Source organism: Dendrobates tinctorius, unplaced genomic scaffold (genome assembly GCF_039654945.1).
Source record: "Dendrobates tinctorius isolate UK_male_01 unplaced genomic scaffold, ASM3965494v1 ptg000162l, whole genome shotgun sequence".
Taxonomy (NCBI): Eukaryota; Metazoa; Chordata; class Amphibia; order Anura; family Dendrobatidae; genus Dendrobates; species Dendrobates tinctorius.
The window spans coordinates 13,293,788-13,316,756 of NW_027361829.1; the positions used below are offsets into that span (position 1 = coordinate 13,293,788).

At 46.0% G+C, this 22,969-nt stretch overlaps 1 protein-coding gene across 2 annotated transcripts in view; it reads right to left on the reverse strand.

Moving 5' to 3' along the window:
- Positions 1-22,969, reverse strand: part of RECK (reversion inducing cysteine rich protein with kazal motifs) — a 675,429-nt gene that overhangs the window by 265,301 nt on the left and 387,159 nt on the right. For both annotated transcript variants that reach the window (XM_073549858.1, XM_073549859.1), the window contains exon 12: positions 20,050-20,186. In XM_073549858.1, coding sequence (XP_073405959.1) covers positions 20,050-20,186 — 137 coding nt within the window. The remainder of the gene's footprint in view (positions 1-20,049; positions 20,187-22,969) is intronic.

The following is a 22,969-nucleotide window of genomic DNA, read 5'->3' on the forward strand; positions in this document are numbered from 1 at the left end:
ACCCAGTCGGCACTTCTTTTCTCGCAAAGCCATCCCAGCCCTCCACCTTCATGTGAAAGACCACATTGTCCATGTACTCAAGCAATCAGTGGGTGGAAAGGTGCACCTCACAACAGATGCATGGTCCAGTAGGCATGGCCAGGGCCGTTACATGTCTATCACTGTGCACTGGGTTAATGTGGTGGATGCAGGGTCCACAGGGGACAGCGGCGGTGGGACAGTGCTGCCTAGCCCATGGTATAGGAAGCAGTTGGCTGTAGGCGTTCGACCCTCCTCCTCCTCCTCTAGAAGCGAAAGCTCGTTCACAGAGCGCAGTCGCACGAGCACTCCATCCGCAGCTGCCAGTGCTGCACACTCGGTGTCCCACTATCGAACAGCTAGTGGTAAGCGTCAGCAAGCTGTGTTGAAGATGAAGTGTTTGGGCGACAGACACACCACGGAGGTACTGGCCGAGTACTTGCAGCGACATACTGAGTCATGGCTGGGCAGTCTACATCTTGAGGCAGGCAAGGTAGTTAGTGATAACGGCCGGAATTTTGTGGCAGCCATAGCCCTTTCAAAACTCCGACACATACCTTGCCTGGCTCACACCTTGAACCTGGTGGTGCAGTGCTTCCTCAATAATTATCCGGAGTTAACAGGCCTGCTCCAGAAGGTCCGAAGACTGTGCTCGCACATCCGACGGTCGCCCGTACACTCCAGTCGTATGCAGAAGCTGCAGCGATTGCTCCAACTTCCCAAGCACCGCCTAATTATCGACGTTGCAACAAGGTGGAACTCCACCCTGCACATGGTTGAGAGGCTGTGCGAAAAGAGGCAGGCTGTAATGCATTTGTGGGACGATACACAGCCAGGCACTTTGAGGGCAGACATGGAATTGTCGGGTGTGCAGTGGTCGAAGCTGAAAGACCTCTGTAAAGTCCTTCAGTGTTTTGAGGAATGCACACGACTGGTAAGCATGAGCATCCCACTTATGCACCTGCTCATGCAAACTTTGACGCACCTTAAGGAGCAGGCGTCTGCAGCCGAGGAGGATGAGGAAGAGGAGGAGGGAAGCCTTGATGACAGTCAGCCATTGTCTGCTCTGGGACCTCTCCTGGACGAGGTGGAGGAAGAAGAGGAGGAGGATGATGATGGGGATGATTATTTAGGGGAGGAGGATGCTTCTCGTGGGGCAAGAGAAAATGTTGGCGTGGCAAGGTCTGGTACAGGGTTTGTGCATGACTGATGTGGATTTGCCAGAAAGTGCTCCTCCACCCAGCACTCGCAGTGCATCATTGACACCTGGAACATTGGCCCACATGTCAGCTTATGCCTTGCAGATCCTAAAAAGGGACCCCTGCATTGCCAAAATGATGAACGTTGACGACTACTGGTTGGCCAGCATCCTGGATCCACGCTATAAAGGCAAATTCCAAAACATCATGCCACAGGAGAACCTTGAAGTAATATTGGCTAACAAACAAGCAACTCTGGTAAACCGTTTGTTTGAGGCATTCCCAGCACACAGCAGCGGTGATGGTACTCCAACGAGCCATAGGGAGCAACATGGAAGAGGTGTTCGTGGTGCACACATCAGAAGTGGTGTTGGAGACAGGGGTTTCATGACCATGTTGTGGACTGATTTTTCAAGTCCCGCTTACACGACTGGTAATACTGCATCGATTGAAAGTAACAGGAGACAGCAGTTGTCAACTATGGTTACAAACTACTTCTTGTCCCATATCGATGTTCTTCCTCACAGGTCATTCCCCTTTGACTATTGGGCCTCTAAACTGGACACCGGGCCTGAATTGGCACAATATGCCTTACAGGAGTTCGCTTGCCCTGCTGCTAGTGTGCTATCGGAAAGAGTCTTCAGTGCTGCTGGCTCAATCCTGACAGAAAAAAGGATCTGTCTGTCGACCCAAAATGTTGATGATCTAACCTTCATTAAAATGAACCATGCATGTGTTTCAAAGGATTTTGTCCCACCTTCCCCTGATGACACATAGGTTGCCAGAAAAATGGCTCGCTTTTGTCCTCATCTTCCTCGGACTTCTCCAATTCCTCCATTTGCAGCTGCTGAATGTCCAACATCAACATATGCCACTTTTTAAACCTCCCTAACTGGGCTGCCTCCCCCCCATGGCCGGGGTCACCACCTAGCGCACACAACCGTGCGAGTGCCATTGCGCTGGACAGGTGGGTGGGCCGACTCTTGGGCGCCGGCACTGGCACAGAGTGCCTCATAGTGCAATCAAGTGTCTCTGACGGTGGGGGTGCACACCTGCCGTCAGACACACCGGCGTACTATGAGGGGCCCAGTGCCAGTACCGACGCCCACGAGTGGGCACCCCTTGCTTGGGCAGGGCCCCAGCATTTGCAATATTTACCTCTCCCTGCTCCTCCGCTGTGTAGTCTGGGCTGTCAAATCCTTCGCTGGGACTGCCACTACAAATTTGGTGAACTGATAGATGATGGTTAAGACGTAGCTATGCCCTGTCCTGCTGGTCGGGCTCTAGCTTCAGATGATCAATGGCTTCCATTTCTTATGGACGTCGACTCACAATGAGATGCAGTGGTGGTTTATCATCAGCTTTCACAGTTTTCCTACTCACAGACGTGTGACATTCCTGCCCACATTTTTAAATGTGCCCTCTCATGCCAATCCAATAGAAACGCCTACAGCCTGTGGCTTCTGTCTTTTGCACTCCAAAGTTACCTGACAGATTATGATAGGCAGTGAGGACCGTGTCTACATCTCTCCCTGTGATCAAAATTTGAGGAAAAGATGAGTAACGGTGATGGGATCAACGGTGCTGCGATACAGCAACCCTTTCTTCACAAAGAACTGTTTTCGCTGTCTCCACACACAAAGTAATTGAGGGTCAGCATCGCCTCTGAGAATTCTCCCGGGAGTTTTTCCCCTCATTAGTAATTAGTAATTCCTAAATTTCTGCAATCACTCGACTTTATGTCCGTACTTTTATCCATCTCGTTTCCTCTTGCGGAGAGTCTGGACTGTCTTACTGAGACAGAAATATATATGAAGATTTAAAAATACCCCAACAGTGTATACTGGTGTACGCTTCAAAAACATTTCCTTTTTTCTACTTTTTAGATTGTTGTCTAATCCATACTGAGGATGAGAGAGTCTTTGTCGGACTCCGGAAATAAACACGGAGATTTAAAATGTTTAAACTATGCTATATATACCTGTTATCCGGTGATACTGTACCCTTTCTCAACTTTCTGAAATCTTGTCGAATCCATACTGTGCCTGAGACCGTCTGAGTCTGCCTCCTGATTACAGATGAGTGGTGTTTGAGTGGAACTGTTGGCCAAGTTCATATTCTAGCTGTTTTGGGCGGTGTTCGTCGAACTACAACACTTTGATTAAAATTTGGCTGTTCGAGTTTCCGTTCGAGAACGTTTTGTTAAACAAAAACGTATCTTTTTTTTCACATTAATAATGGTTTTCAATGATAATAGACAGTTTTAGGGCATAGTAGTGATGTCTGGTAGCCAGCGGTGTAGTACACCTGTGAAGGAGCTACATCGTGTGTGTTTCTAATAATTTTTTACTGCATATTGTCCTGAAAATCCTTTTGGGCCTAGTAACTGTGTCTGCTACTCAGAAGAGGAGCCCACCCGTGAACCGAGCTATGCCGCCTGTTTATGAGAGAACCAGTTTTTGACTGCATTTACACCACTTAATACTTTGGGCCTAGTAATTGTGTATGCTACTCAGCAGAGTTGGCCACCCATGAACCAAGCTATGCCACCTGTTTATGTAAGAACTGTGTGCTACTCAGCAGAGGAGCCCAGCTTTTAACCCCTTCACCCCCAAGGGTGGTTTGCACGTTCATGACCGGGCCAATTTTTACAATTCTGACCACTGTACCTTTATGAGGTCATAACTCTGGAACGCTTCCATGGATCCCAGTGATTCTGACAATGTTTTCTCGTGACATATTGTACTTCATGTTAGTGGTAAAATTTCATTCAAATAACTTGCGTTCATTTGTGAGAAAAATGAAAATTTGGCAAAAATTTTGAAAATTTCGCAATTTTCCAAATTTGAATTTTTATGCCCTTAAATCACAGAGATACGGCACACAAAAAACTTGATAACTAACATTTCCCACGTTTACTTTACATCAGCACAATTTTGGAATCAAATTTTTTTTTGTTAGGAAGTTATAAGGGTTAAAAGTTGACCAGCGATTTCTCATTTTTACAACACCATTTTATTTCTAGGACCACATCACATTTGAAGCCACTTTGAGGGGTCTATATGATAGAAAATACCCAAAAGTGACACCATTCTAAAAACTGCACCCGTTAAGGTGCTCAAAACCACATTCAAGAAGTTTATTAACCCTTTAGGTGCGTCACAGGAATATTTTTGAATATTTAAAAAAAAAATGAACATCTAACTTTTTTTCACAAAAAAAATACTTCAGGTTCAATTTTTTTTATTTTACCAAGGGTAACATGAGAAATTGGACTGCAAAAGTTATTATGCAATTTGTCCTGAGTACGCTGATACCTGATATGTGGGGGGGAACGACTGTTTCGGCGCACGGCAGAGCTCAGAATGGAAGGAGCGCCGTTTGACTTTTTCAATGCAAAATTGGCTGGAATTCAGATCGGACGCCATGTCACGTTTGGAGAGTCCCTGATGTACCTAAACAGTGGAAACCCCCTACAAGTGACCCCATTTTGGAAACTAGACCCCCCAAGGAACTTATCTAGATATGTGGTGAGAACTTTGAACCCACAAGGGCTTTACAGAAGTTTATAACGTACAGCGGTACAATTAAAAAATCATATTTTTTCCACAAAAATGATGTTTTCACCCCAATTTTTATATTCCCAAGGGTAACAGGACCCTAAAAGTTATTGTGCAATTTGTCCTGAGTACGCTGATACCCCACATGTGGGGGTAAACCACTATTTGGGCGCATGGCAGAGCTCGAAAGGGAAGCAGCGCCATTTGACGTTTTTGGCTGGAATTGAGATCGGACACCATGTCACGATTGGAAAACCCCTGATGTACCTAAACAGTGGAAACCCCCCACAAATGACACCATTTTGTAAACTAGACCCCCCAAGGAACTTACCTAGATGTGTGGTGAGCACTTTGAACCCCCCAGTGCTTCACAGAAGTTTATAACGCCCGGGCGTGAAAATAAAAAATTCGTATTTTTTCCACAAACATGATCTTTTAGTCACCATTTTGAAATTGGACCCCAAAAGTTGTTGTCCAATTTGTCCTGAGTATGCTGATACCCCATATGTGGGAGAAAACTACTGTATGGGCACACTTCGGGGCTCGGAAGGGAAGTAGTGACATTTTGGAATGCAGACTTTGATAGAATGGTCTGCGGGTGTCATGTTGCCTTTGGAGAGCCCCTAATGTACCTAAACAGTGGAAACCCCCACAAATGACCCCATTTTAGAAACGACACCCCCTAAGGAACTTATCTAGATGTGTGGTGAGCACTTTGAACCCCCAAGGGCTTCACAGAAGTTTATAATGCCCGGGCATGAAAATAAAAAAATCGTATTTTTTCCACAAACATGATCAATTAGTCCCCAATTTTTTTATTTTCCCAAGGGTAACAGGAGAAATTGAACCCCAAAAGTTGTCCAATTTGTCCTGAGTACGCTGACGCCCCATATGTGGGAGAAAACTACTGTATGGACACACGTCGGGGCTCGGAAGGGAAGTAGTGACGTTTTGGAATGCAGACTTTGAGGGAATGTTCTGCGGGTGTCATGTTGCCTTTGGAGAGCCCCTAATGTACCTAAACAGTGGAAACCCCCCACAAATGACCCCATTTTGGAAACGAGACCCCCTAAGGAACTTATCTAGATGTGTGGTGAGCACTTTGAACCCCCAAGGGCTTCACAGAAGTTTATAATGCCCGGGCATGAAAATAAAAAAATCGTATTTTTTCCACAAACATGATCAATTAGTCCCCATTTTTTTCATTTTCCCAAGGGTAACAGGAGAAATTGGACCCCAAAAGTTGTTGTCCAATTTGTCATGAGTACGCTGACACCCCATAAGTTGTTGTCCAATTTGTCATGAGTACGCTGACACCCCATATGTGGGAGAAAACTACTGTATGGACACACGTCGGGGCTCGGAAGAGAAGTAGTGACGTTTTGGAATGCAGACTTTGATGGGATGGTCTGCGGGTGTCATGTGCTTTTGGAGAGCCCCTGATGTACCTAAACTATTGAAACTCCCCATAAGTGACCCCATTTTGGACACTAGACCCCCCACGGAACTTATCTAGATGTGTGGTGAGCACTTTGAACCCCCAAGTGCTTCACAGAAGTTTATAACGCTCGGACGTGAAAATAAAAAAATCATTTTTTTCCACAAAAATGATATTTTTGCCCCCAATTTTTTATTTTCCTAAGGGTAATAGGAGAAATTGGACCCCAAAAATTGTTTTGCAATTTGACCTGAGTAGGCTTATACCCTACATGTGGGGGTAAAACACTGTTTGGGCGCATGGCAGAGCTTGGAAGGGAAGGAGCACCATTTGACTTTTTCAACTCAGAATTGGCTGGAATTGAGATCAGACGCCATGTTGCATTTGGAGAGCCCCTGATGTGCCCAAACAGTGGAAACCCCCAATTCCAACTCCAACCCGAACCCCAACACACCCCTAACCCTAATCTCAGCCCTAACCCTAACCCTAACCCTAGCCCTAACCCTAATGGAAAAATGGAAATAAATACATTTTTTTTATTTTATTATTTTTCCCTAACTAAGGGGGTGATAACGGGGGGTTTGATTTACTATTTATGGCGGTTTTTATATTTGGCAGCTGTCGCACGCTAAAAGACGCTTTTTATTGTAAAAATAGTTTTTGCATCACCACATATTGAGAGCTATAATTTTTCTGTATTTTGACCCACCGAGTCATGTGAGGTCTTATTTTTTGCGGGACGAGTTGACATTTTTATTGGTACAATTTTCGGGCACGTGACTTTTTTTATCGCTTTTTATTCCGATTTTTGGGACGCAGAATGAACAAAAACCAGCATTTCATGAATTTCTTTTGGGGAGTTGCGTTTACACCGTTCCGCATGCGGTAAAATTGATAAAGCGGTTTTATTCTTCGGGTCAGTACGGTTACAGCGATACCTCATTTAGGTCGTTTTTTTATGTTTTGTCGGTTTTATGCAATGAAAACTATTTTATATAAAAAATAATTATTTTTGCATCGCTTTATTCTGCGAGCTATAACTTTTTTATTTTTTCACTTATGATGCTGTGTGGCAGCTCGTTTTTTGCGGGACAAGATGACGTTTTCAGTGGTACCATGAATATTTATATGCGTCTTTTTGATCGCGCGTTATTACACTTTTTGTTTGGCGGTATGATAATAAATCATTATTTTTTGCTTCGTTTTTTATTTTTATTTTTTAAGCGGTTCGCTAAAGGGGTTAACTAATGGGACAGTTTTATAGGGTGGGTCGTTACGGACGCGGCGATACCTAATATGTGTACTTTTATTGTTTTGGGTTTTTTTTATTTCCAAAAAATGGATTTATTTGGGGGAATATTTTTTTTTTTCTAATTTATTTGGCGATTTTTTAAAATTTATTTTAACACTTTTTTTTAATTTTTTTTTAACTTTATTAAATAGTCCCAGGTGGGACATCACTGTCCTGTGACAGATCACTGATCTGTCACATCACAGATCACTGTGACAGATCAGCGATCTGTCACAGGCAGTGCAGAAGGCTTCCTCATGCATGCGCTTTGCAGGCACCGAGGAAGCCAGCTTCCTGCAGGCCTCCGAAGGCCCCCGTCGCCATCTTGGATTTGGGGGCTTGCAGAAAAGGAGCCCCCCGCAGCAGCGCTGCACATTGCGCTGCCGTGGGGGGCTCAGGGAAGCACGGAGGGAGCCCCCTCCCTGCCGATGCTTCCCTTTAACCCCCGGTACACCGCGATCATGTTTGATCGCGGTGTGCAAGGGGTTAACGTGTCGGGGGCGGTCCATGACTGCCCCTGACACATTGTGCCGGGTGTCAGCTGTGATAATCAGCTGACACCCGGCCGCGATCAGCGGCGCTCACCACGTGGGCGCCGCTGATCGCGGTAGACGTACTATCCCGTCCATGGGCATAGGGGCCCGGGTCCCATGGACGGTATTGTACGTCGGATGTCAGGAAGGGGTTAAGCAAGCTACAGCACCTGTGGTTTGGACACTTAATTTTTTCACATTCTTTCTGGAATGCCGTTTAGGCCTAATTCCAGAATTACGGTTGACCTGCACTTACTGAGAAATGTTTGTTCGCGGGGAAGAATTTTAATCCCAGATCCTCATCACTAACGGGGTTCAGCGTGTTATCCTCACCTGTAAGCGATACACGCTGGTCCTTTCATTGTAGCACGCGTGCAGCCCCGGCCATGTAAGGGCATGACAGACCTGTTATTGGCCGATCTTGCGTGCTAGAGCCACACGTGTTCCTCTAGTTAGCTGGACGCGGACCGCGGGGGCATGCCAGAGTCTCGTTCGTTAACGGAATTAAACTTGCAATCTGTGCAGCTTTTTTGTGGATGGCATGGTTGAGGTTGCCCGTGTTGAGTCCAATTAAGCCGCAGGCTCCACTCCTGGTGGTGCCCTTCTGGACATTCAGTTAAGGTTCAGCTTTGCAACCATACTGCCCCCGGAAACCAAACACTTTTTCTGACAGTGACATTCTGGTCAAAGAGCGCGATGACATCACGTCTGTACGCCCACTGCCTAAACAGTCCAAGTGCAGAGAGATGAAAGATGGGGACGACGAGGAGTTCAGACTAGTACAGGGATTCCCTAGCGAGGAGACTTATTTAATTGTTTTAAAGGTTGGGAGCAATTTTTGGGGAGCACGATACTCTGGAGAATGATATCTGGGGCCCACCATACACTGGAGCATTCCAAAGGTGGACATCAGTCACTGGAGCAGCATTTACAGGGCCCATTATACACTGGAGCATTAGAAATGAGGCCCATTATATATGGAGCATTATTTGGGCCCATAAGACACTGGAGCTTCATCCATGGTGAACACCATATACTGCAGCATTATGTGGAGCTCATCATATACTGTATCGAACATTATATGGGATCAATGATTCTGTATGGAGAAATATATGGGCCTCATTACTCTGTATGGCACACTATGCGGTGGCCATAATACTGTATGGAGGATTATACTGTCTGTTTTTGGAGCTATTGGAGAATTTAAAATGGATATCAGTCATGTGATGTAAGAATTGAAGTATTTTTCATTGTACTGTACCGCTATTTCTCTGCCGTATCAAAGGATCATGAATTGTGTCATGTGTTAAAGGAGCCCAGTGACTGTCTTTGGCCCTGGGCCCACGAACATGTGGAGCCAGCACTACCCCCCCACAACTTTAGCCAAATAACCCCCAGTTTTCAATGCCTAACTATTGTTTTAAAGTAAATTAAGGTTGACAAGCTTAAGGAATAAGAATTGATGTTTTCGGCATTAAAATTGGCACTCTTGGTGTGTTTCCTGTCCTCCACTCACTGCCGACTTTTCTTCCCCATTGACTTACATTGGGTTTCGTGCTTCAGTCGGCCTTCGACTTTTCACGAAAATCGGCCGATTTCGTTCGACCTGACTTTTGCGAAAGTCGGGTTTCTCGAAACCCTAGTCGACCCGAAAAAAGGCAAAGTCGCTCATCTCTATCCAGCACTGGTACATCCTTTGCGCCCGACACTACACCATCTAAGTGTCACTTCACCTACTCTGCCCTGGGACTACAGCCCTGCCTGTGTAGGGCTATAACATCACTGCTGCACCACACCATCTGTCCCAAAGGATCTGTCTGCAGCGTCGACTTACATCTACATTGCCGAACACCACAGGTGGCGTCACGAATCACTTATAAACTTTCCCCTTTTTACAATGGGCGCCCAGGGCCACGGGCCGGGTCCCAGCTGCCGTGACATCTCCCATTGAACCTCATCGGGCCCGGTACCGAGTACCCCACAGCCCTGGGAGGGCGACCCACCTGCATGGAGCTAGCACCGCATGGTAGTCAGAGCACAGCATAGTAGATGCTCAGCAGGAACACCAGTTACAAGAGTCTCAGAGTCACTGGGTGCGGGGCTCCAAACACAGAGGGATTCCAGGAACATAACACAGCAGACAGTTCAGACATAGTCAGGTACGGGATAGGTACAGGATCAAGGATTCAAGCCTGGAAACTCCGCCTCCAGGCCAGGGCGAATTTAGACAGGGTCAGGTACAGGATCAAGGATTCAGGCCCGGATATACCGCCTCCGGGGCAGGGTGAGGGTACAGAACAAAGCAGGAATCAAGGCAGGGACTTTTGTACCATAACCGAGACAGCCGAGGTCCAGAGACACAGACACGAGACACACATGGCAAAGTCCAGGAGCGTTGTGAGTAGCTCTGGCCCTGCCCATAGGGCAGGGTAAGTTTATAAAGGAGCTGCCCCTCAGCAACTGGCTGGGGACAGCATTTCAAGTACACACACTAACCCTGATAAAAGCAGGGGAGGTGTGGCCGCGCACACCCTAAGCACACACAGAAACCAGTGCAGCACAATCAGTGCAGGAACTGCAGCTTAGAGCACCTGGCATCGTCTGCAAGCCTAGACAAAGTGGAAAGTCATGCCCCAGATGCAAATGACCTCACAATCCATGTACAGCTTCCACAGCGGTAACCAGGGACCGCACATGCGAATGGTCAAACAGCAGAGCAAAGACCTAACATCACATGTGCAGCTACGCCGCAGAGCAGGGAACTGAGCAGGCTCCATACAAGTAACAGCCAGCAGTATCCCAGCTCAATTAGGGGGAAAGGAGTAAGGGGTTAGAGCAGACATGCATTGTCACGCCGACAAGCAGATACAGACAGAACGGCGTGACATTATCCCCTCCTAAAGCCCCCTCTTCTGAAGTCCCAAAAAAATACACAGAAACTTTTCTTGGGATAGGCGGTAAGTCCCAGTTCACAAGCAGCAGAGTTCATTGCTCCAGAAATCCAAACTGGTTACCAAGCGCAGGGTTGAGCAACCTAGTCCACCACCAGCTGGGATCTGAGCCATCTCATCCGCTAGCCAAGCGGGGCTCGGAAAAAGTCCTACCGTCCATACATGCTCAGCTGAGTCCAAGGCCAGAGCTTCTGTCATGACTGCAGCCGCAGATGCGGCCCAGCAGGCGCTTCCACGCCGATGGCGAGGGGCTGGCATCCCCCGGGGACGCAATATGGACCTTCTATACCACAGAGGGGGACCTGGGCCTACCCAAACTATGGAAGGGCAGCGTCCGGGATTCTGTGGCAGCTGATCATGTGGACAAAGAAGACACGTAGGACTAGACAACACCACACAACTTCAGGTATAAATAAAGTAAAGTTTACTTAAAGTAAAGTCACAGTACATAGACAAAACAGGGCTAAACCAGGCTCCCGATTCCACACCTCCCAGAAGTGTGCCAGTCAGTGGACCCCAAGGCACCATCGGATCACCAAGGCACTCATAAGCGGGACATAGGGACACAGGCAGGACATCAGGGCACACGAGGTCATCAGGACATCAGGGCACACGAAGTCATCAGGACATCAGGGCACACGAGGTTATCAGGACATCAGGGTACACGAGGTCATCAGGACATCAGGGCACACAAGATCATCAGGACATCAGGGCACAGGAGGTCATCAGGACATCAGGGCACACGAGGTTATCAGGACATCAGGGCACACGAAGTTATCAGGACATCAGGGTCACCCACAGGACATCAGAGTCACCAGCAGACATCAGATGGGAGTCGTTTGGTTCCGGATATCCAACACGACCTACAGGCACCACTGCAGTCATCCAGCTCCAGGCTCCAGGCAGCGATCATCAGGTTCCAGACTGGTCGACAGGCTCCGGGCATCGGACCTAGGAAGGAACTCAAGCGTGATAGTGCTAACACCGCAGGATTGCTGGGCCTGCATGGAGCTAGCACCGCATGGTAGTCAGAGCACAGCATAGTAGATGCTCAGCAGGATCACCGGTTACAAGAGTCTCAGAGTCACTGGGTGCGGGGCTCCAAACACAGAGGGATTCCAGGAACATAACACAGCAGACAGTTCAGACATAGTCAGGTACGGGATAGGTACAGGATCAAGGATTCAAGCCTGGATACACCGCCTCCAGGCCAGGGCGAATTTAGACAGGGTCAGGAACAGGACAGGTACAGGATCAAGGATTCAGGCCCGGATATACCGCCTCCGGGGCAGGGTCGAGGGTACAGGACAAAGCAGGAATCAAGGCAGGGACTTTGGTACCATAACCGAGACAGACGAGGTCTAGAGACACGAGACACACATGGCAAAGTCCAGGAGCGTTGTGAGCAGCTCTGGCCCCGCCCATAGGGCAGGGTAGGTTTATAAAGGAGCTGCCCCTCAGCAATTGGCTGTGGACAGCATTTCAAGTACACACACTAACCCTGATAAAAGCCGCACACACCCTAAGCATACACAGAAACCAGTGCAGCACAATCAGTGCAGGAACTGCAGCTTAGAGCATCTGGCATCGTCTGCAAGCCTAGACACACATGTAAAGTCATGCACCAGCTGCAAATGACCTCACAACCCGCAGACAGCTTCCACAGCGGTGACCAGGGACCGCACATGCGAATGGTTAAAGAGCAGAGAAAAGAACTAACACCACATGTGCAGCTACGCAGCAGAGCAGGGAACTGAGCAGGCTCCATACAGGTAACAGCCTGCAGTATCCCAGCTCAAATAGGGGGAAAGGAGTAAGGGGTTAAAGCAGACACATGCATTGTCACGGCGACAACCAGATACAGACAGAATGGTGTAACAAAATAAATTACAATTGTTACCACTAAAATTTTGTTTTAGCACCAAATTTTAATATTTTTCAGGCAAAGTGCAAAGTTCAGAAGGCAAGGAGCACCAGATTTTACTGCTATGGTTTGCAGGTGTCATGACCCACTGGGAGAGCCCATGAGGTGCCAGAACAGCAGAACCCCCCCATAAGTGACCCCATTTTAACTACATCTATTAATGAATTCATCTAGGGGTGCAGTGATCATATTGACACTACGCGTGTGTCACAGAATTATTTACCATTGGTCATTGATGAAAACATAACTACATTTTTACCACCAAAATTTTATTTTAGCCCCAGATTTTACATTCTCACCTAAGAAGGGGATAAAAATGGCACCAAAATTTCTCCTGAGCATGTCAATACCCCATATGTGGCTGTATAGTACTACTTAGCCATATCTAGAGACTCGAGAGGAACGAATTACTATTTGCCTCCTGGAGCGCAGATGTTTCTAGAACAGTTTGCGGACTCCATATACAGAGCCCTTAATTGCTAGAAGAGCAGAATCCCCCCTCAAGTGACTCCATTTTCGAAACTGTAGTGTAGTGACAATTATTACTCCATGGGTGTTTTTCAGAAACAAGCAGCATTGAATGTTGCCGAGGGTAAATTGCAACATTATGCTGTATGTTTTGAGCTCTCTTGATACGACTTTTGAGGCAAGTCTCCCTCTGGTGGATACTGCTGGTAGTGGTGCTGGTCAACATGATGTTAACCCAACAGCTGCAGAAGATAATTGGAGGAGTGGTGGTAGTGACTGGGACTACATAAGCGAGCAGACTTCTCTCAGTGACTGCCGGTGATACTCCTTTCTTTGCTTACTGAAGATTCCTGTCTGCTGCCTGATCCTGCATTTTTTCAGCTAAGTGTCATTTGCTAAACCCTTTGCATCTGTTTTTGCCTTGCTGCCAGGGGTCAGCTTGCTCCCCCTGGGGCTGCTGGCTCCTGCCCTGTACTTTTGTATCTTGTGTTTGTTTGCTCAGTCCCCTGCTGTATTAGCCTGTTGCTAGCCGCCAGTTCACACCTGAGTGCTGATATAGTGGGGGGAGGTTGTTCAAACCTCAGTATTCTTGTACATCAGTCGTGTTGGAATTATTAGGGTTTTTGCGTGATTGCAGACAGTACCTTTTCTGTCCTGTCTAGTCAGTGTGGGCCCCATCATTTTTCTGTCTGTGTTTGTGCTTCATCTTGTCTCTCCGACAATGTTTGGGGGCTGTCTATTCCTTTGGGGATCTGCTCCAGGGCAGTTTAGATTTCACCTTTCTGTCTTTAGGCTTAGTTAGTCCTCCGGCTGTGACGAGGCATCTAGGGCAATGTAGGAATGCTCAATGGCTACTGCTAGTTGTGTTGTTAAGATCAGGGGTCTGCAATCCGCTGAGCGACCAACCTCTCTGGTGTTCTGGTGCTCCTCAGTGACCCATTCATAACAGCTGTAGTCATGTAAAGCCCAGCCCGTGCTTCTGGAGGCATGCACTCGTAGGTTAAGCGGGCTCTCATCGCTTCAGAAATGCCAAATGTGGACACAATATGTGATTTAGGTACAATGTGGGGATCAGAAGGGAGGGGGCATTTGGATTTGAATGCGGAGTTTCTTTTGACTTGTGAGGAGCCATTTTTCTTTTCTACCAATAATGTAGAAGCCCCCTTTTTTTTTTTACTCATTTATATAGCACCATTAATTCCCCAGTGCTTTGCAGACATTATTGGCACTGTCTCCTGATGGGGCTCACAATCTAAATTCCCCATCAGTATGTCTTTGGAATGTGGGAGGAAATCAGAGGAAACCCATGCAAACACGGGTTCATGCAAACTCCTTGCAGATGTTGTCCTTGTTAGGATTTGAGCCCAGGACCCAGCGCTGCAAGGCTGCAATGCTAACCTCTGAGCCATCGTGCCGCCCATATTTTCCATTTACAGATAACAAACCTGTGTGAGGGCTTGTTTTTTTTTTTTGTGGATTGAGCTGAAGCTTTTATTCAGGACATTTTACATAATGTTTGGGATCACAGTTATCCGTCGCTCTACGCTGATCACTTACTTTGGGGTTTCCATCTAAATCTCTGAGTGACGTGATTAAGATGAAACCCCCCGAGAGATCCATTCACTATAATGAGGTAGCCAAGTAACTCTGGACTCCGTCTGGCATCTGTTCAGCAGTGTCCTTTTCAGAAGTGCACAAAACTTATTTTCATGGTTCAACGATAAAAACTTCTGTGAGGCACCTGACAGTTTAATATGCTCACCACATATCTAGATCAGTTCCCTGAGAGGTCTAGTTTCCAAAATGGTGTCACTTATGGCACATCAGAGGGGCTCTCCAAACACAACATGGCATCCGCCAATTGCTCCAGGCAATTTTTTCATTCAAAAAGTCAAATGGCGCTCCTTCCCTTCCGAGCTCTGTCGTGCGCCCAAACATTTTTTCCTGTTACTCTTGTCAAAATAAAAACATTTGTATCAGCAGTAATTTTTGTGAAAAAAAAGATAAATGTTAATTTTTTTTCCACATTCCAAAAATTCCTGTGAAGCACCTGAAGGGTTAATAAACTTCTTGAATGTGGTTTTGATCACCTTGAGGGGTGCAGTTTTTAGAATAATAATGATAATTTTATTTCTATAGCGCCAACATATTCCGCTGCACTTTAAATTTTAGAGGGGGCTTGTACAGACAATAAAAACAATAATCACAAAAATCAACAGATACCAAGAGGAGTGAGGGCCCTGCTCGCAAGCTTACAATCTATAAGGAAATGGGAGAGACACAAAAGGTGGATGGTAACAATTGCTTTCATTGTTCTGGCCAGTGATAATGTAATAAATCTGGTGTTCATGTAATGCTGCATGAACCAGTTATCAGCAAGAATGTGTTAAAGTACAGACACAGAGGGCTATTAAATGCATAAAGCATGTGAGAACATGATACGAGGGTCCTGGTTATGATGAAAAGTTTGAATGGGCAACACAGGGATAGTTAAATAAATGTGTTGAGGCGGTAGGCCAGTCTGAAGAAATGCGCTTTTTGATAAAATACAGTATTAGTAAGAACTCTGTATTACTTAAATGCACTTTTGCCTTTTATTTAGTTAATTACAGCAGGGTTTTTCTCCTTTTGTCTTTTGTAGGTTTTGTATGCTTTATGGCCAATGTAAACATGCGTTTATATGCTGCATGTATACCAACTCAAACCAAGCTCAATTTTTGTGTTTTTGTTTTCTATGAACCGGTTATCAGCCAGAATGTGTAAAAGTACAGACACAGAGGGCTATTAAATGCATAAAGCATGTGAGAACATGATGGGATTGTCCTGGCTATGATGATAATTTTGAATGGGCAACACAAGGACAGTTAAATAAATATGTGGAGGTGGTAGGCCAGTCTGAAGAAATGCATTTTTAGGGCACACTTAAAACTGTGGGTATTAGGGATTAATCAAATTATCCTGGGTAGTGCATTCCAGGGAATTGGCATAGCACGTGAGAAGTCTTGGCAGAGGTGTATCTAGGCTTTCTGGCACCCGGGGCAAGAATTCGGTTCGGTGCCCCCCCCCCCAGCAAACATGCAATTTGCACACTTAGTCATGTACCGACGAGATGCTCTCCCTATTGGCCTCAATGTTCAGTGAAAAACTGAAAGAAGCAGGAAGAGCTCGTTGTCACAGGATTATAAGTATGAAAATCAGATATGAGTGGAGTGTCCATGTGATGACTACTGGAACCTGCAGCGCTGAATCCTGACATTGCAGGCTTCTGAATCCTCACAACTAATGCACTGCACACATTTGGGATTCTCACTTGCCAATGTACAGTCATGTCAGCTCAAGTATGTGATTTATATACTTCTGGCCACATTCCGACTAGACGTGCCCGGCCTCGCTCTGTTCATTTTCATTGAGTGAGGCCACACATGTCTAGTCAGCATGTGACCGTATGTATGTAAATTACAGGCATGAGAGAATCCTAACAGCGTTCAGTGAGCACTGTGAGAATTCAGAAGTCTGCAGTCACATAGAATGACTGAAGACTCAGCACAAACCTGGACAAACCCCTGTAATGTTCCTAACAAATAAAAACATGAGAATAAGTCAGTATGACAAATAATATTTATATCCAGGTACCTAAGGCTACTTTCACACTTGCGTTTTTTTGCTGCGTGCTTTTTGCGCTCACAAACGCATGAAAAAACCACATCATGCGTTTGTGTGCGTTTTTTTGCAGGTTTTGGTGCGTTTTTTTAAAAAACGCATGCTTTTTTTGCGCATTACAATGTGCACCAATAGACTATAATGGGTGTTTTTCTGTAAAAAAAACGCATTGCGTGCGCATGCGTGTTTTGGGGGCAAGTCGGACGCACAAAAAATGTAACAGGATGCATTTTGTGCGCCCGAGCGCACACTACAAAAAAACGCATGGGCATACAAACGCGTACAAACGCATGTGTATGCGCACCTATGCGCACCCATGTTAAAGTATAGGGGAAAAAAACACATGCGGTTTTTTGCGCAAAAAAAATGCAAGTGTGAAACCAACCTTATAGATGACGTTGTCTCTGGAGTCGTTCTTCTTTTCTTCTTCTTGTCCAGACCTCATGAAGAGTTTTCTCATCCACATCTCATCTCTGCAGACTTCCATCTTCTCTGGTCTTCTGCAACAAATCTCCACATGATGCCCTTAAAGACAGAAGTGTCATTATAATGCACCTAAATAAAAATATCTGCAATATACTGTTGCCTCACACTATTCCCCTCCCTCCTCATACTGTCTCCTCTAACATCCCACCTGTTCATCATACTGTCTCCTCATATATTTACCCCCTCACTCTCTATACTGTCTGCTCACACATACCTGACTCCCCATACTGTTTGCACACATCCCATCACCCTCACTCCCCATACTGTATCCATATACATTCACCCGTTCGCTCCCCATACTGTCTGCACCCATCTCCCATACTGTTTCCTCATACATGCCCTCATACATACTCTTCATTTTGTGTCCTCAAATCTCCCCACACATATTAAATCCCCACTCCAACCCCCCACACACATTAAATCCCATCCTCACTCCAAATCCCCCCATCCCCACTCCAAATCCCCCCACACATTAAATAACCCCCCCATCCCCACTCTAAATTCCTCCCACACATTAAATAACCCCCGTCCCTATCCCGAATCTCCAAACACATTAAGTATCCCCCATCCTCACTCCAAATCCCCCACACATTATGTACACCCCCACTCCAAATCCCCCCCACACATTATGTAAACCTCCCTCCTCCTCTTCTAAAAAATCCCCCCTCCTCCTCTCCAAATCCCCCCTCCTCCTCCTCCTCTTATCCAAATCCCCCTCCTCCTCTTCCCCAAATCCTCCCCTCCTCCTCTTCTCCAAATCCCCCCTCTTCCTCTTCTCCAAATCCCCCCTCCTCCTCCTCATCCAAATCCCCCCTCCTCCTCCTTCTCTTCTGCCCGTGACGTCAGCGACACCGGCGGATCAAGCCAGTACAGAGCCGACTGTGCCGCCGGCGCCTGCTTGAACACCAAGCACTCGGGGGACCCGTGGACAGTGCTTCCACCACTCGAAGGCCGGTGCCACAGATACGAGACCTGCTCTTCCCATGCTGGGACAGGCCGGGTACTTTTCCTTTCATCCATTACAGGTTACTGTCCATTTTTCAGCATGGGAATCCCATCAAGAACAGGAACCCAACTGAAGCAGGGGAGAGGTACCACCCTTATGTTTCAGTAGGTTCCTGTCCTGGCTGGGCTGATCCCTCTCTCAGGTGTGCTGTCATGGGTGAAGGGAAAAAAGTACCTTATTTTTCGGAATATAAGACGCACTTTTTTCCTCCAAAAATGTGGAGGAATATGGGGGGGTGCATATTATAGTCTGGATGTCCCTGCTCTGGCTGAGGTGGGTGAGTGTCAAGGGTGGGGAGGTGGGGTAGCGACAGCAGCGGAGCAACGGGTCACAGGAGGCTGGAGCCAGCTGCTGGGGCTAATTTCTGTGCCCGCTGCTAATAGAAAAGAATATTTGCTCCATTCCACTCCCAGGGAATCTGTGAGCAGGGTTTTGATATGTAATCTGCAGACAGCAGGAGATAGCGGCTAAGACACAGAATACAAGGAAGTGTCACTTGTCAAAGTGTGTGATGTTGATGTTATTTACTAACTACGAAGGATTTATCACTAAGAGATTAACATCAGTCTAGCAAAACCCTCTCCTGGAAAGCCTTGGGAGTGGGGGTGGGGTTAGCTTTCTCAGCTCTGCTTCATTCTAAATCTAAAAGTTCTGATTGTGTCAGAATGGCAGTAAACTAAAGGCTCCGTCACACACAGGAATCTCGCTAGCGAGATCGCTGATTTTGTGACACCACAGCGATCTCACCAGTGAGATCGCTGTGTGTGACTGGGATCAGCGACCGGCCCCCCTGCTGGGTATCACTGATCGTGCACTATCGTGCACAGCCGTTTTTGATCGTTGCTCTCCCGCTGGCCAGCGTGCATCGCTGCGTGTGGCAGCGGGAGCCAACGATCAGTGAGGCTCCCAGCACTCTAAGCAGGTGCTGGGAGCTGGTATCTAAGGTAAATATCGGGTTACTAAGTGACGCACGTCACTTAGTTACCCGATGTGTACCTTAGAAACCTGCATGCTCGCAGCTCCTGGCATGAGCACGCAGGTTTCTAAGGTACACATCGGGTAACTAAGTGACACGCGTCACTTAGTAACCCGATGTGTACCTTAGAAACCAGCGTCCTCGCTGGTGCTTCTCGCTGGTGAAGCTGCCTGTTTGGCTGCTCACCAGCGATCATGTAGCGACACACCAGCGATCCTGACAAGCTCGTATCGTTGTCGGGATCGCTGGTGCATCGTTTAGTGTAACAGGGCCTCAAGTGAGACATTGCTGGATTCAGCTTCTTTTTACCTACATTACATTGCTCTCAGATGAGGTAGCAAAAACCTACCAACAAATTCCCTTTAAAAGAAATAAACTACAGTAGGTACCACAAAATAAATACAGGAGGGATTGGTACAGCTCACCCTTCCAGGAGTAATATTTAATACCTTGAAGCTGGATTTTCAATATATCTTTGGAGGCAAATCAGGTGCTTAAAAAGATTTTACTCAAAATTACTAAAATGATGATTAACTTACGGAGATACGTATCCAGTGGAATACAATCATCTGTGTCATCAGTAGAAGACAGACGTTCACATATACTTTCTGCAGTGTCACTTTCTGAGAATTTGTTGTGGTCACCACACATTTTCAGTATTTCAACACAGTCTGTTCTTTAAGAAAAAAATGTTTAGAATACAACATTAATTTCCCTTTGCACACAAGTCCATAAAAATATTAAAACAAGAAAGATACAGTTGTGGACAAAAGTATTGACACCCCTGCAATTCTGTCAGATAATACTCAGTTTCTTCCTGAAAATGATTGCAAACACAAATTCTTTGGTATTATTATTTTCATTTAATTTGTCTTAAATGAAAAAAACACAAAAAGAATTGTACTAAAGCCAAATTGGATATAATTCCACACCAAACATAAAAGAGGGTGGACAAAAGTATTGGCACTGTTCAAAAAATCATGTGATGCTTCTCTAATTTGTGTAATTAACAGCACCTGTAACTTACCTGTGACACCTAACAGGTGTTGGCAATAACTAAATCACACTTGCAGCCAGTTGACATGGATTAAAGTTGACTCAACCTCTGTCCTGTGTCCTTGTGTGTACCACATTGAGCATGGAGAAAAGAAAGAAGACCAAAGAACTGTCTGAGGACTTGAGAAACCAAATTGTGAGGAAGCGTGACCAATCTCAAGGCTACAAGTCCATCTCCAAAGACCTGAATGTTCCTGTGTCTACCGTGCGCAGTGTCATCAAGAAGTTTAAAGCCCATGGCACTGTGGCTAACCTCCCTAGATGTGGACGGAAAAGAAAAATTGACAAGAGATTTCAACGCAAGATTGTGCGGATGTTAGATAAAGAACCTCGACTAACATCCAAACAAGTTCAAGCTGCCCTGCAGTCCGAGGGTACAACAGTGTCAACCCGTACTATCAGTCGGCGTCTGAATGAAAAGGGACTGTATGGTAGGAGACCCAGGAAGACCCCACTTCTTACCCCGAGACATAAAAAAGCCAGGCTGGAGTTTGCCAAAACTTACCTGAAAAAGCCTAAAACGTTTTGGAAGAATGTTCTCTGGTCAGATGAGACAAAAGTAGAGCTTTTTGGGCAAAGGCTTCAACATAGAGTTTACAGGAGAAAAAAAGAGGCATTCAAAGAAAAGAACACGGTCCCTACAGTCAAACATGGCGGAGGTTCCCTGATGTTTTGGGGTTGCTTTGCTGCCTCTGGCACTGGACTGTTTGATCGTGTGCATGGCATTATGAAGTCTGAAGACTACCAACAAATTTTGCAGCATAATGTAGGGCCCAGTGTGAGAAAGCTGGGACTCCCTCAGAGGTCATGGGTCTTCCAGCAGGACAATGACCCAAAACACACTTCAAAAAGCATTAGAAAATGGTTTGAGAGAAAGCACTGGAGACTTTTAAGGTGGCCAGCAATGAGTCTAGACCTGAATCTCATAGAACACCTGTGGAGAGATCTAAAAATGGCAGTTTGGAGAAGGCACCCTTCAAATATCAGGGACCTGGAGCAGTTTGCCAAAGAAGAATGGTGTAAAATTCCAGCAGAGCATTGTAAGAAACTCAATGATGGTTACCGGAAGCGGATGGTCGCAGTTATTTTGGCTAAAGGTTGTGCAACCAAGTATTAGGCTGAGGGTGCCAATACTTTTGTCTGGCCAATTTTTGGCGTTTTGTGTGAAATGATCAATGTTTTGCCTTTTGCTTCATTCTCTTTTGTGTTTTTTCATTTAAGACAAATTAAATGAAGATAATAATACCAAAGAATTTGTGTTTGCAATCATTTTCAGGAAGAAACTGAGTATTATCTGACAGAATTGCAGGGGTGTCAATACTTTTGGCCACAACTGTATATATCTTTGTACCGTGTTAGCCAGTAGATAGAAGAATATTCAGAATTGAGAGTCCTCAGTGGTTGATGCCTTTTAATGGCTAACTGAAAAGATGGTAACAAATTGCAAGCTTTCAAGACTACTTAGGTCTCTTCATCAGGCATAGACTAATACAAAATCTGAAGAATCACATATTTATGCACAGAAAGAAATGATGCAATAGATAAGACAAGTGACATGACGTGAAGCAGAAATGCCATTATGGGAGAGTGATTGTCATGATCCAGTTTGGATGATGACAGTTAAAAGCACATGTAACCTTTTTTTTTCTTAAAGCTGGGTGCTTATGTGTGGTTTTTGCCCCCGGTGGCCATTGGGATTATTGCACTGTGGTGTCCTTTGTGCTAAGTTTGCCCCCGGTGGTGGTGAGCATCATTGCACTCTGTTTCTTTAGTTAAGTGCACATGTTTGTAATGCAGGTGTGATTTGTTGTGAGTTCATTTTTCCCTTCACCAGTGAGGTCTGATGAACTCCCTCTTCTGGCGAAGGAAGGTAGTGAGGCTGATTACCAAACAGTTGAGCAGGTAGATGATGACTGGGTCACAGGAACTGATGACTGGATATAAGGCAGCCGACGCCCTGCTGCCTTGCCGGTGATTTTCCTGCTGGATTCTTGGAGACCAGTCTGATTTCTGCTTCTCAAAGCTAAGTTTTGCTCTGCCTTTTGTACACTTTAGTTCTGGTTTGTTTGCCTTGTTTTTTTGGAGTTCAGCCATCCCCGGCCGGGGGTGAGCTGAATTCCATTTTTGTCTCTGATCTGTTGATCTCTGGCTCTGTCTTCAGAATATACCTGAGTACTGATATAGTCTTTTGAAGCCTAGCGACTTCAGGGCCTGTTTCTCCTATCAGTCTGTTGGTACATTTTTGGATAGGGTTTTTGCGGATTGCAGACAGGAGCTTTTCTATCCTGTCCTATTTAGTTAGCTTGGGCACCATCATTTGCTCAACCTATCTTTCTATCTGTGTTAGTGTTTTTCACCTTGCTTCACAGTCATTATATGTTGGGGGCTGCCTATTGCTTTGGG